This window comes from Chiloscyllium punctatum, chromosome 29 (assembly GCF_047496795.1).
Source record: "Chiloscyllium punctatum isolate Juve2018m chromosome 29, sChiPun1.3, whole genome shotgun sequence".
Lineage (NCBI taxonomy): Eukaryota > Metazoa > Chordata > Chondrichthyes > Orectolobiformes > Hemiscylliidae > Chiloscyllium > Chiloscyllium punctatum.
Genome location: NC_092767.1, coordinates 71,542,506 through 71,556,865, shown reverse-complemented (window position 1 = coordinate 71,556,865; position 14,360 = coordinate 71,542,506). Strand labels below are relative to the sequence as shown.

The window sequence follows — 14,360 nt, the reverse complement described above, 5'->3', positions numbered from 1 at the left end:
TTCAGTCAAGTGGGCTGCTTTGTCTTGGATGGAGTCAAGCTTCTTGAGTGTTGTTGGAGCTGCGCTCATCCAGGGCAAGTGGGGAGTATTCCCTCACACTCCTGACTTGTGCCTTGTAGATGGTGGACTGGCCTCGGGGAGTCCGGAGATGAGTTACACGCCACTGAATTCCCAATATCTTAGTTGATCTTGTAGCTACAGTACGGCCAAGTTTATCCAAATGGATTAGGTAATGGTAACAGAGTTGAATGTTAAGGAGATGGTTAAAACTTGGAGATCGAACTGAGATATATATAAGATGCTAAACAGGATTGACCAAGTGGATGTGAAGAGGATGTTTCCTCATAGAGTCATAGAGATGTACACCACAAAAACAGACACTTCAGTCCAACTTGTTTATGATTACCAGATGTTCTAAGTTAATCTATTCCCATTTGCCAGCACTTGGCCCATATCCCTCTAAACCCTTCCTATTCATAAACCCATCCAGATGCCTTTTAAATGTTGTAATTGTACCAGCCTCCATCAATTCCTCTGGCAGCTCATTCCATACACGCACCACCCTCTGCGTGAAAAAGTTGCCCCTTAGGTCTCTTTTAAATGTTTCCCCTTTTATTTTAAACCTCTGCCCTCTAGTTTTGGATTCCCTTACCCTGGGAAGAAGACTTTGGCTACTCATCCTATTAAACAATGGCACCACATTAGCCAACCTCCAGTCTTCTGGTGCCTCAGCCATGGCTACAGATGCTGCCTCAGCAAAGTGCCCAGCAATCACTTCCCTAGCTTCCCACAAAGTTCCGAGGATAATCATGTGTAACAATCTAGAATAAGAGATCACAATTTTTGGATAAGGGTAAGGGGATTTTAAACAGAGATGACAAGAAATTACTTCTCTCAAAGTGTTGTGAATCTGTGGAATTCTCTGCCCGGGAATGCGGGGAACAAATTGAATACATTTAAGGAGAAGGTAGACAGATCTTTCATTCGTAATGGTTTGAAGGATGATGGACAGCAGGCGAGAAATGGACTTGAGGCAAAGATGAAATCAGTCTTGATGGTATTAAATAGCAGAAGCAAGCTTGAAGGGTTGAATTAGATTCCCTACAGTGTTGGACTTCCCAACAAGTCCACACCAACCCTCCGAAGTGATCCATTGTGGAACGTCTCAAATCGGGAACTAGATGGTACATGTAAACCTTCCTCTCAGTACAAGAGGAGACATTCAGCCCATTGAGTCTGCACTGACTCTCTATCCACCTAGCACCAGTCTGCTACTGCCCTGGAGAAGTTCTGCCTTCAGAGAGTGAGCAGGGTATCTTTGAACCCGGAGTTCACTTGGGCCACGCAGAAACGTCAAGCAGAGTGCTTTTTCTGGAATCTTGAGTTGGGCACATGAAGACATGGCCCCCTCCCCCAACTCCACAGAGAAGCTGACTGAATATGGGCAATTCTTCAATGTGGGAGATGTCAGCCTGAACAAGAACAATGTAGGTGGTGGCAATGGATTTGCAGGATCCTGTAAAGATAGTGCTGGTGGTACACTGTCCAGAAATTTGAGGTGCTCTCTGTACATAGCCCACGTCTACAGCCATATGGGAGGGTGTGTATCACTATTGCACTGTGGACCATGAGATTTCAGATCCCCAAATTAACAAAAACTCTCTTCCCCAGGTGGCTGGCACAATGAAGGCAATGTAAACCTCATTGGGCAGTTTGGTAAAGGACCTTTACCAAACTTATGAGTGTTATGAGTGTTTATTATGAGTGTTTAGTGTAAGGCCCATAATTCAACATAACCAAAGAATGGAGCATTTTCACTCCAACCCAACGCTTGAGACTGCATTAAAATCTGACTTTGGTCTCTCTCTTTTGCTGTCCTGCATTCCCAATAGGTGCTATGCCCCAGAACCGCATCAAAGTGACTTGCCCAGGTTTGGGTGATGCTGTTGAGACCTTGCTTGAAGTCCTCATGCTTTCCAGCAGGGGTCTCCTTTCTAGGTCCAGGCACAATTGAACAGACGAACTGAAGCCCTTTCTACTGAAAAACGATAGCCAATGGTATCCAACTATGTGCTGCTATCGCGACTCCATTGGTTGTCATTCTTCAGTGGGGAATGTATTTGGGAATGAACTTTAGTCCTCTCCCCACTTCAGAGTAGCTAATACAAAGGCATTGTGAATGCTGGAAATCTGAAATATAAATGGAAATGTAAATTTAGGATACTCCATATGGTAACATATGGAATACAAGTTCAAGCCATTTTTCCTTCTCCCGCAGACGACAAAGGTTGGAGGGCCTCCTTGCGATAGGAAAGACGTTGTTAAACTTGAAAGGGTGCAGAAAGGAGAGGCTGAATAGGCTGGGGCATCTCTGGAGCATCGTAGGCTGAGGGGTGATCTTATAGCAGTTTATAAAATCATGAGGGGCATGGATAGGTTGAATAGCCAAAGTTTATCCCCAGGGTAGGGGAGTTCAAAACTAGAGGACACAGGTTTAAGGCGAGAGGGGAAAAAAATTGAAAGAGACCCAAGGGGCAACCTTTTCACACAGAGGGTGGTACATGGAAGGAATGAGCTGCCAGATGAAGTGGTGGAGGTTAGTACAATTACAATGCTTAAAAGACATCTAGATGGGTACTTGAATAGGAAGGGTTTAGAGGAATATGGTGAAAGTGGTTACTGCAGATATTGGAGTTTAGAGTCAAGATTGGAGTGGTGCTGGAAAAGCACAGCAGGTCAGGCAGCATCCGAGGAGCAGGAAAATTGGCATTTCGGGCAAAAGCCCTTCATCAGGAATGAGGCTGGAGAGATAAATAGGAGGGGGATTGGGCTGGGCAGAAGGTAGCTGAGAGTGCTTAGAGGAATATGGACCTAATGCTGGCAAATGGGACTAGATTAAATTAGGACATTTAGTCAGCACAGATGAGTTGGACCAAAGGTATCTGTTTCCCGTGCTGTACAATCTATAATCTGCATTCATATAGGCCAGGGTGTGCACAGCAGTTTACAACACTGACAGACCTCATTGGCTATAACGCAAGAAACATGACATTCAGCTGACACTGAATCACAGAATTGTTACAGTGCAGGAGGCCATTTGGCCCATCGTACTTGCACGGTTTCTGCTACCTCGTGCCGTCCTCCTGCCTTTTCCCCATATACCAACACATCATATCTATCCAAATCATCATCCAAGGCTTTCTTGAATTTCTCAATTGAACCTGCCACCATCACACTTCAAGGTAGTACATTCCATATCCAAATAACCCACTGTGTGAAAATGTTTTCTCCCCACATCTTTGTTTGCTGGTTACTGTAAACACATAGCAAACTCTCACAACAGCAATGGAGTAGTCACATTGATGCCAGTGGATCATAGGTCAGCTCTCTCGTTAGGGAGAGACAACTGGTGGCAAGTTTAACCGGAGGGTCACCACACATCAGGTGAGGGGCAAAGTTGTGAAAGTGGGACTTTTGTGGTAACCTTAGGTTGTGCAGGAATTGAATGTGCGCTGTTGGTGTCACTCTGCATCCCAAACCAGCCATCTGAGTTAATGTGAACGATGGATTAGCTTCTCTATGATGCTGCACTGGGTGTGCCAGCTGAGATTATGTGCTCAGCTCTCTGGCATGACACTTGAACCTACAACCTTCTGGTCCAGAGGCTGAAAGAACAATCTATGCCAGCTTGAGGATGAGTGCCAGTTTTCTCAACAAGTGCCATATAAAATCTCTTTGCCATTTTCATCAGCAGAGACGCCTTCAATTAATCAATCATTAGAAAGACAGAGCCTCAGAAGTGCTGCAGGAGCCCTATCAATGTTCAGGTCTCCAGAGTTAGATATAAACCGCTGTGAGCAAGTACTCATGAGATTTCTTTTTCTAAGGTGATACACTGGCTCAGTGGTTAGCACTGCTGCCTCACAGCACCAGGGATCTGGATGCAATTCTAGCCTTGGGCGGTCATGCAAACTCCAAACAGTCATTCTGCCCGTGTCTGCATGGGGTTCCTCTGGGTGGTCTGATGTCCTCCCATAGTTCAAAGTTATGCAAGTTTGGTGGATTGGCCATGCTAAATTGCTCTGTAGCGTCCAGGGATGTGCAGTCAAGGTGGATTAGTCAGGGGAAATGCAGGGTTACTGGGAAAGAGTGGGGGGCTGGCTCTGGGTGGGATGCTCTTCGGAGGGTTGGTGCAGACTCAATGGGCAGAATGGTCTCTTTCCACACTGTAGGGATTCACTAAACCTACAACACAGCTGAACCAAGATGCATGAAGCCATGTTGAAAACTGGTGTTATTTATAACGAATGCTTGTCTGGTCCACCTCCTGATTAAATAGCTTCTGTGAGCTCACACAACAACTAAGAATCATTGACACTTAGTGCTTGAGTGGAGTTGTGCAATCAAAGCAGCTGCTTTGCAGTTAGGGGACCTGGTTTCCATGGTGATAACAGATTGCAGCAGTGTGCCTCTTGCTGAGAAGCTACCAGCACTGCCAGTAATATTAATGTCTTTGGAAAATGCATCACTGTGGGGGGTGAAGGTGGTATGGTGGGTGGGAGATTTTACACAGAAGGCTGAATTCTGCCAAAAATAAACCTAGAAATTCACTTCTGGTTTCTGTTATAGCTTAAAGTGAACAGGAAGGATTTGGAGGGACGTGGGCCAAATGCTGGCAAATGGCACCAAGTTAATTTTGGATATCTGGACAGCATGGACGGGTTTGACCAAAGAGCACTATCTCGCTCTCTGAGTATAGCAGGGACAATAGAACTGCTGATGACAGTGCTGATGGGTTAGTAATCTGAAGCAGCACGATCCATTTCAATCATAGCATAATTTTTAAAAAAAACTGCATTTGGTTTTCTTTTTTAACTTCATCCAAAATTGCAAACCCACCTTTCCCATCTCCTCTTCTCCAATTCCCGGGTTCTGGTAGGTTTTGAGATCAATTTGGACTGGAACCGACAGCCATGTTCATCCAGCGTGGACCCAGGTGGTCAGCAAACTGCTGGGACCTTCATAGTTCAGCCTGTTTATAAATTGGCCACACCAACTCTGGGACCTTACGGCTTAGACCAGTGATTACACTGGGCCTACATGCTAGAGTGAATATGGAGACTCGGGTTGCCAGACTTGCTTAAACTCTTTCTTGTACATTTCTAAGTTTGGTTTTGTTCCCCTGTACCCTGTCTTAGGCTGGAGAGTACACACTCTCTAAGAATAAATATTTTTATTATTCATTAAAAGGGATTAGGGCATCATTGACCATAGAGTGGTGCTGGAAAAGCACAGCAGGTCAGGCAGCATCCGAGGAGCAGGAAAATCAACATTTCAGGCATTCCTGATCCTGATGAAGGGCTCCTCCCCGAAATGTCAATTTTCCTGCTCCTCGGATGCTGCCTGACCTGCTGTGCTTTTCCAGCACCATTCTAATCTTGACTCAACATAACCTCTGTCCCTCTCTCCACAGATGCTGCCGGATCTGCTGTGTTTCTCCAGCACTGTCTGTTTCTGTTCCATATTTCCAGCATCCACAGTGTTTTGCTTTTATTACAGGAGTTGAGTGGCTTTGTGGAATGCAAACTGAGTGTCAGTGTACCAGTTACAATTGCTATTTGGTAGCGCTGTCAACAATACCTTTTGTCACCTTGCTGTGAATTGGCCGGCTTGAATTCAGCCTGACACTGGGTACAGGAGACTGGAAAATTTCCACTCTGATGGGAAGATGCCAATGTTATGGCTATAGTGGCTAGGGGCATGATTCAGAACAGATTTATCAGCTCAAAACTGGCCATCCGTGAGCCACTGTCAGATGCAGCAGCACTGTACTCAACCACAATCTATAATCCTGGATTAGTGGTGCTGGAAGAGCACAGCAGTTCAGGCAGCATCCAACGAGCAGCAAAATCGACGTTTCGGGCAAAAGCCCTTCATCAGGAATAAAGGCAGTGAGCCTGAAGCATGGAGAGATAAGCTAGAAGAGGGTGGGGGTGGGGAGAGAGTAGCATAGAGTACAATGGTTGAGTGGGGGAGGAGATGAAGGTGATAGGTCAAGGAGGAGAGGGTGGAGTGGATAGGTGGAAAAGGAGATAGGCAGGTTAGACCAGTCCGGACAAGTCAAGGAGACAGTGCTGAGCTGGAAGTTTGAAACTAGGATGAGGTGGGGGAAGGGGAAATGAGGAAGCTGTTGAAGTCCACATTGATGCCCTGGGGTTGAAGTGTTCCAAGGCGGAAGATGAGGCGTTCTTCCTCCAGGCGTCTGGTGGTGAGGGAGCAGCGGTGAAGGAGGCCCAGGACCTCCACATCCTCGGCAGAGTGGGAGGGGGAGTTGAAACGTTGGGCCACGGGACGGTTTGGTTGATTGGTGCGGGTGTCTCGGAGATGTTCCCTAAAGCGCTCTGCTAGGAGGCGCCCAGTCTCCCCAATGTAGAGGAGACCACATCGGGAGCAACAGATACAATAAATGATATTAGTGGATGTGCAGGTAAAACTTTGATGGATGTGGAAGGCTCCTTTAGGGCCTTGGATAGAGGTGAGGGAGGAGGTGGAGGCACAGGTTTTACAGTTCCTGCGGTGGCAGGGGAAAGTGCCAGAATGGGAGGGTGGGTCGTAGGGGGGTGTGGACCTGACCAGGTAGTCGCGGAGGGAACGGTCTTTGCGGAAGGTGGAAAGGGGTGGGGAGGGCAATATATCCCTGGTGGTGGGGTCTTTTTGGAGGTGGCGGAAATGTCGGCGGATGATTTGGTTTATGCGAAGGTTTGTAGGGTGGAAGGTGAGCACCAGGGGCGTTCTGTCCTTGTTACGGTTGGAGGGGTGGGGTTTGAGGGCAGAGGTGCGGGATGTGGACGAGATGCGTTGGAGGGCATCTTTAACTACGTGGGAAGGGAAATTGCGGTCTCTACAGAAGGAGGCCATCTGGTGTGTTCTATGGTGGAACTGGTCCTCCTGGGAGCAGATACGGTGGAGGGGGAGAAATTGGGAATACGGGATGGCATTTTTGCAAGAGATAGGGTGGGAAGAGGTGTAATCCAGGTAGCTGTGGGAGTTGGTGGGTTTGTAAAAAATGTCAGTGTCAAGTCGGTCGTCACTAATGGAGATGGAGAGGTCCAGGAAGGGGAGGGAGGTGTCAGAGATGGTCCAGGTAAATTGAAGGTCAGGGTGGAATGTGTTGGTGAAGTTGATGAATTGCTCAACCTCATTGCGGGAGCAGGAGGTGGCGCCAATGCAGTTATCAATGTAGCGGAGGAAGAGGTGGGGAGTGGTGCCAGTGTAATTACGGAAGATCAACTGTTCTACATAGCCAAAAAAGAGACAGGCATAGCTGGGGCCCATACATGTGTCCATGGCTACGCCTTTGGTCTGGAGGAAGTGGGAGGATTCAAAGGTGAAATTGTTAAGGGTGAGGACCAGTTCAGCCAAACGAATGAGAGTGTCAGTGGAAGGGTACTGTTGGGGACGTCTGGAGAGGAAAAAACGGAGGGCTTGGAGGCCCTGGTCATGGCGGATGGAGGTGTAGAGGGATTGGATATCCATGGTGAAGATGAGGCGTTGGGGGCCAGGGTATTTATTGCCCATTCTTAACTGTCCAGAAAAGAAACTTGTACAGAGGTGCTGAACAGCTTCATTCCTCATAGAATCTCTATCCATACATCATTTTGCTGTTGTAAATGAAAAACTGTATGGGAACCTGTAGGTTTCTTCCCTGCCCCTCAATCCACCCTGTGTTGCTTAGGAATAGACTGGAGACTGAGACGGAGTGAGGCAGTGGGAGACGAACAGATGGGAAAAAGGAATATCTGGACTAATTGAGAGAAAGAAACAAACTTGTTTTCATCCATTATATCAAATTGTTTATGTCGAGCGACAAGCATGACGACAAAGCTGCTGTGTAATATCTTATTTGAAAGACAATCGCTCCAAATATGCTCCTGGTTAAGCAACCCCTCTGTTTTAATTACGTTCAATTACTAATCCTGCCATGGCCACACACTATTACCAAATCTGTCATCTTCTCCAGTGGTGAAATACTCTTGACATATCTGTGCTCATGTAATCCGAGTATTCCTGCTTGGTGGCTCTGCCTTCAGCTCTCCAAGTTGAATTCCACTTTAAACCTACCTGCCTTTGTCCCCTTAGTCTGACAGAGCTTTTGATTGTCTGCTTTAATACCTCCTTAGATAGCTCAATGTCAAGTTTTTGTTTTATGATGCTCCTATGAATAATCTTCAAAGTTTTTATTATGTTAAAGATACTGTATGAATAAAAATTGTGTTGAATTACACTGGGAGTGCCAGCATTGATGACATGTTTGAGACTCTTCGCAAGTAGGAAGATTTGTGACCCAACCATTGCCCATCTGCCAGTTTATGGAAACACAGAAGAATAATTTCTAACATTTATTGCAACAGAATGTTGCTTCAACATAGCAGCTTAAATCTATCGACAGTTCCAAAATGCAGTCTCACTAAGTGAAACTAAGATTTTAAACATTGTTATCAGGATAAAAACATTAAAGCTTTTAGTCCTGCACTCATCAGAACTAGGACACATTAAAAAAAACACTTTTATACAGCATGGGAAAGGGTGCTGACTGGTTGGGTTATTACTGACATGGAAACACAGTAAGAACAGTTCAGTCAATCTTAATTCTCAGGCTAAGGAGGTAAATTCTGATTCGGCAGGATGTTGCCATGGAGATACAGCAGCAATTGACCATCTCCATTATTTTTTTTCAAAAGAAACAGTACAGCGATAAGATGTTGGTGAGACCACTTTTGGAATACTGTGTTCAATTCTGGCCTCCCTGCTGTAGGAAAGATGTTGAGAAACTTGAAAGGGTTCAGAAAAGATTCACACAGATGTTACCAGGGTTGGAGGGTTTGATTTACAATACATGATGATTTGACCAGGGTTTCTGTTATCATGCATGATCGTTTTGATATGCCTTCTCTCAGGACCAAGTTTATGTGGTAAAGAAATGGCTTGGACCCTATTCATACTGTTGTCAATTGATTGATCTTGTAGTTTGTGGGATTGTAGGAAAACCAACATATATGTACTGACCAGTACACGTACCCTTTGTAGGTGGTTGTTGAAAACAGATTTTTTCATACACATGTACTTTATTCAAACACGAGCCATAAAAAGAGGGTGAGGCAAATGTCTTATCTCAAACAAAATGCCATCTAGAGAGCATTTTGCTTTACCCCAAATATAGGTCTGTACCAACCACAGACCTATAACTCTGCAACAGTACAAAGTGAACAGTGATTAGTCACCCTGGATGTTCAGTCAGCATTTACATTTATTCTTTCAGTCAGGTAATTTTGACTGGTGGCTTTCCAGAGCTTTGGATAGTTATAAATCCAGAAGTTTTGTCATTAAGTAACAGTTACACAGAACAAGGTTGCAGCCGGCAGTGCCACCATCGGTCAGTGACTTGGTCAATGGAACAAAATTAAATGTTTCTACAACATTTTCTGCTCATTTCTGGAGACAGTTCAATTACTAGCATCAATTACCACAAATTCTATGTCTTATTTGGAACAAAATGATAAAAAATCATAAAGAAAATACTGTTCTCTGTAAACTACAAACACAAGTTACTGAATTCTGGTTATTTGACTGGTGAATTTCCTGATAGCTTCCATCAAGCCTTCCTGGTGGAGGGATAATGGCCCCCAATGCAATCTGTGGGAATCTCAATTTCATAAAGTCCTGAATCTTTAATGCCAGATCATTCCCTCTTCCTCTGTATGAACGAAATGTTACATTATGATCCCTGGGTGCAAGGAGCATTAGAAAATGCATGATACACATGGAATAGAGCTCTATTATTTAGCTCCAACAAACCTAGTCAAAACAATGCTCCCACTCAGAGTGCTTGGTGTAAGTTTAAATGGGCATTAACCCAAACTAACAATGATCCTGAGGCCAAATGACTCGGCTTCTTTAAAACTGAACTGGAGGCAGTAAATTGACAGAGCTGTTCGTAAATTGACAGAGCTGTTTGTAAATTAAGGTGACAAGAATACACTACTTTTGCAGTATTAATCATATCCAGCATGCTGTCACTCATATACTATACCAAAGGACAAAATGTGTTAAAAAGCATTTCTTGCACAATAATCTTTCAAATTTGGTCCCGCCACTAATATTTCTGATGTGACTGTACGTTGCTCTTTGCAGGGACAGCAAAATACACACCTAGGACTATGGACAGAATCTGAAAATTTCATTTGCTCACTACTGCGTTCATCTGAAATTCTATTGACAACACTGACACAGCCTGTACAAGTTACCACTGCTAAAAGCTCAAGCTTGTGTTCAGATTACATTAATGGTCCCACAGTGTGCTTGCACTTTTCCTCCCTCTCTGAACAAAGTCCAACTGACCTACTGCAAAACAACTATTTGCCTATGCAAATCTGGATACCAATGAATCAACAGCCAGATAACCAGAGGCATGGGATCCCCTTACAATCAGATTAACTCATGACAGAGACGCTGAAGCATTACATAATATTTCAGTGGGGCTTGACAGGTTAAATGGTCATTCTCCTGTAGCAATTGGGTTAACATTCACTGTTCCCTGTATATTTCATTCACCTCTTTTCACTCGCTCCAACACACACACATACACGCACACCAACGGAACACGAAGGGAGAGAATTGCTGTTTAAATGTTCTTTCAGTTTTCGATCAAAACTTTCACTCCAAGGATTGCAGCATGAGGAGCTGTTTTAGCACCTTTGTCTGGCTCGTTTCCCTGATCTCGCCTGCAAGGAACATCTCATCCACCACTGTATATACCTGCAAACATGAGGAAAAGGTACTAGGTGCATTATTCCATAGAAATCCAGAAATATTCATATCACGAGCACACATTCTATCATCTGTCACTGGGTACTGCCATTGCTATTAAAATTAATAAATCAAAATGTCATTGTGCACCTCTCAGTTTATTCACTGGCTGATTATTGACTTGTCATGTATAATCAGCTCTTTATATCAATCTTTGGATTCACAGATTCCAACAAATCCATGACAGAATCTGTGCTCTTCACAAATCTCCTCCCACTTGTCTTTATGTAAACCCATCAACATGACCTTCATTCCTTCCTTGTTGGAGCGCTCATCCAGTCTCCCCTCAAATACGTATCTTCTCAACAATATTTTGATTTGATCCGAATTATTACTTACATGTACCTAGGCACACAGAAAGTTTTGTTTTGCATGCATACCATACGAAATGCATTAGGGTAATAGAACAGAGCGAGGAATATAATGTTACGGCTGCAGAGAAGGTGTGAGATCAACATTTAAATTTAAAAGTTGAGAGGTCCATTCAGAAGTCTGATAACAGCAGGGAAGAAGCTGTTCTTGAATCTGTGGTAGAGAGTTCCATATTGTAATCATTTCCAGGAGAAGTGGTTTCTCCAGAATTCCCTATTGAATATATTAGTGACCATCTTATTTTTATGGCACACAATTCTAGTCTTTGCTACGAGTAGAAATGTCTTGTCTATGTCTCCAGTCTCTATGCATTGTGATCAATTTTATTCTTTCAGCATATAGATATACTGAAGAAAACTTATATCTGTATTCTGACTTCTGTCCTAACATCAGCTCACTAAAGCATGGATCAGCTAACCTGGGATCTTTGTGCTGCAGATGATTTAAAATCATACATAGGTTTTTTAAAAAACATCTGTTCTTGGGATATGAACATGGTTGGAAAGGTAAGCATTTATTGACATTGCCTAATTGCTCTTGCGAAACCAGGTGAGATTAGTTAAAAATCACACAACACCAGGTTATAGTTCAACAGGTTTATTTGGAAGCAGTAGCTTTCGGAGCGCTGCTCCTTCACCTCCATAACCACCTGATGAAGGAGCAGCACTCCGAAAGCTACTGCTTCCAAATAAACCTGTTGGACTATAACCTGGTGTTTCCCAATTTTTAACTTTGTACACCCCAGTCCAACACTGACATCTCCAAATTAGGTGGAATTACTAATTGAAAGCAACAATTTTCATCAAAATATTGGATTGTTAAAGCTCTGGACAACATAGTTCTTCATCCTTAGCTAACACAATTATCAAGCAAGGCAGAATGATAAACATAGGGAAAACAGCTCAATTTTCAAGTAATATTCACCTTCCCTTGCCCCCACTACACCAATTTCAATGAATTTGTTTGGCACTAGGAACCTTGCTCAAATAAAGAGCAGGACAGCATTGATAAGGGTTGAGTAAGTAGCAATATTGTGACATAGGTGCAGTATGTGGCAAACTGAACCCTTTGGGCTACAATTGAGTTGTTTGTTAAACTAATTCCAATTCAAGATTCAGGGTTATGTGGAGAAGTTAAGGAAAGGATAAAGGTGGGTGAATGAAATTTAATTAAAAGGTAAAGTCATATCTAAATTATAGATTATGTCCTGCCAGACTGGAATTGGATTTGGAGAAGATGTAACAATGACATAAAACACTAACAGTTATTGATATGTCTGGTTGCAATGAGAATAACGTGAGGGGCTGAATTGAACAAACACGTTGACACAACAGTAAAACGTGCTGGATAAATGGGCCTTTTCGATCTCATTATTAACAACTTGTCACAACCAACATGCATCCCACATGTACGTAAAAGGAACATGACAAACAGGTTACCAGGTTTATCTAGTCGAGCTGTATTTGTTCTGATATAACACAATAGTTCTGCACCCATGCAGTCCTGTGCTATAAGAAATTCACGTAATAGCAGCCTAATTCAAACAAATTGAACCGGAAGCATGTTAGAGCCAACACAGGTTCGTCTTCAATTGCATTATAGCCAATTCACGTTGAGAAAACGTGCATTATAGCAGAACTGACTATATATAAAAATCTCATGTCATGCATGCATTTCCTGTACAGAAGTTTCACCACTTGTCATCACAAATTTCAGTCTTGCTTTTCTATCAATGTTCTCAACATTTATCAAATTTGCTATGCTAGCTGACATGGTGCATACTAGCACTGTGGTTATATTACTGAACTAGCAATCCAGAAGCCTGGACAAATCAAAAGCTGCAAGCTCAATCCCCACTACTGTGCAGAGACACATAATTAAAACATTAAAGATAAAGTCATGCTAGACCTCCTGCTCACTCTGAATGGCTAGGTTCTTGGTAGACTGGTAATAGGGGAAAACATGAAAAGGGAACCAGGGAGAGACACAGCTGCAGAATGACTTACCTTGTAGAAGTTGAAGACAAGATCTAGTTCACAGACATTATGGAAATATTCATTCAAAACCTGCAATAAGATGCAGACAAACAAAAAATGTCACTCACTTTTCATTTAAACGTGGGATTCTGCTTGAGCTTAGACAGTTCAAATTTTTAACCAGATCAGGAAACAAACAGTGGTTACTTTTTAAAAAAAAAAGGTCAACAGAACAGGACAAGGAAGTAGGGCACTCAGAACGCAACCATTCTACAAAGGCTTGTTTTCCTAAGAATGGTGCAACTAGCTCCTGGAGGGTATAAGAACTTCCTGCATATTATTTTGTATTTTAATAGCCAATTTAGCAAACATAATTAGGGACTCAAAATGTGAAGTCCAGGATTTGAAGACTGGCTCAATATCTGTGTGAGTCAGAGATTATTTCATGTTTCCAGGTAAAATTCAACCAACAGTTTGCCTGAACAGATGACCCATCTATATTCCACGCACATTTTGGCCGTCCCACGCACATTTTCTTCCATTCCTCAAATGCTTCAATTATGCTTACTTTTCAGATACCTCTGCTTTTAAAGATGAAATTAGAACCTGGTACATTGCTACTTCCTCTGAACATCAGCCTGACTTCCCTAATCTTTTTTTTCCACTTATAGCTTTTAAACTTCAAGCTGGATATCAAATAACCATGGCTGAAATAAATGAAGAATTTAGAAATTTAATACTGATAAAAAAGGTCACTGCCTCAAAGTACTAATTACTTCTCTCTCCACAGAAGCTGCCAGACCGGTTTAGGATTTCCAATGTTACCTATTCAAAATGAAATCAATTCATCTCTCATTCATTTCTCAACCATAATCCCGATTCCTCACCTTGGCTTCTCAATGTTTACAGACATTCCCCAGTTTGTGAACGTGTTCTGCTTGAGTCCATTTGCAAGGTGAGTTGTATGAAAGACAGCACACAGTGCAGGATAATATAAAGTAGCCGTTCACAAGTACAAGAAATGTTCATATGTCAGATCTTTAAAATTATACCCTTGTACTGGGATCACATTCATAAATTGGATGTTTGCAAATAAAAAAATTTACATCTGCACAGACTTCCCATTGGGATTTTCCTCCAATATCC

At 43.0% G+C, this 14,360-nt stretch overlaps 1 protein-coding gene across 1 annotated transcript in view; it reads right to left on the bottom strand.

The window, feature by feature from the left end:
- Positions 1-9,289: 9,289 nt before the first annotated feature.
- ap2s1 (adaptor related protein complex 2 subunit sigma 1) overlaps positions 9,290-14,360 on the bottom strand; it is a 44,736-nt gene continuing 39,665 nt past the window's right edge. Inside the window, exons 4-5 of the mRNA XM_072549376.1 lie at positions 13,245-13,304; positions 9,290-10,815 (exon numbers count right to left, since the gene is read on the bottom strand). Coding sequence (XP_072405477.1) covers positions 10,714-10,815; positions 13,245-13,304 — 162 coding nt within the window. The 3' untranslated portion in view covers positions 9,290-10,713. The remainder of the gene's footprint in view (positions 10,816-13,244; positions 13,305-14,360) is intronic.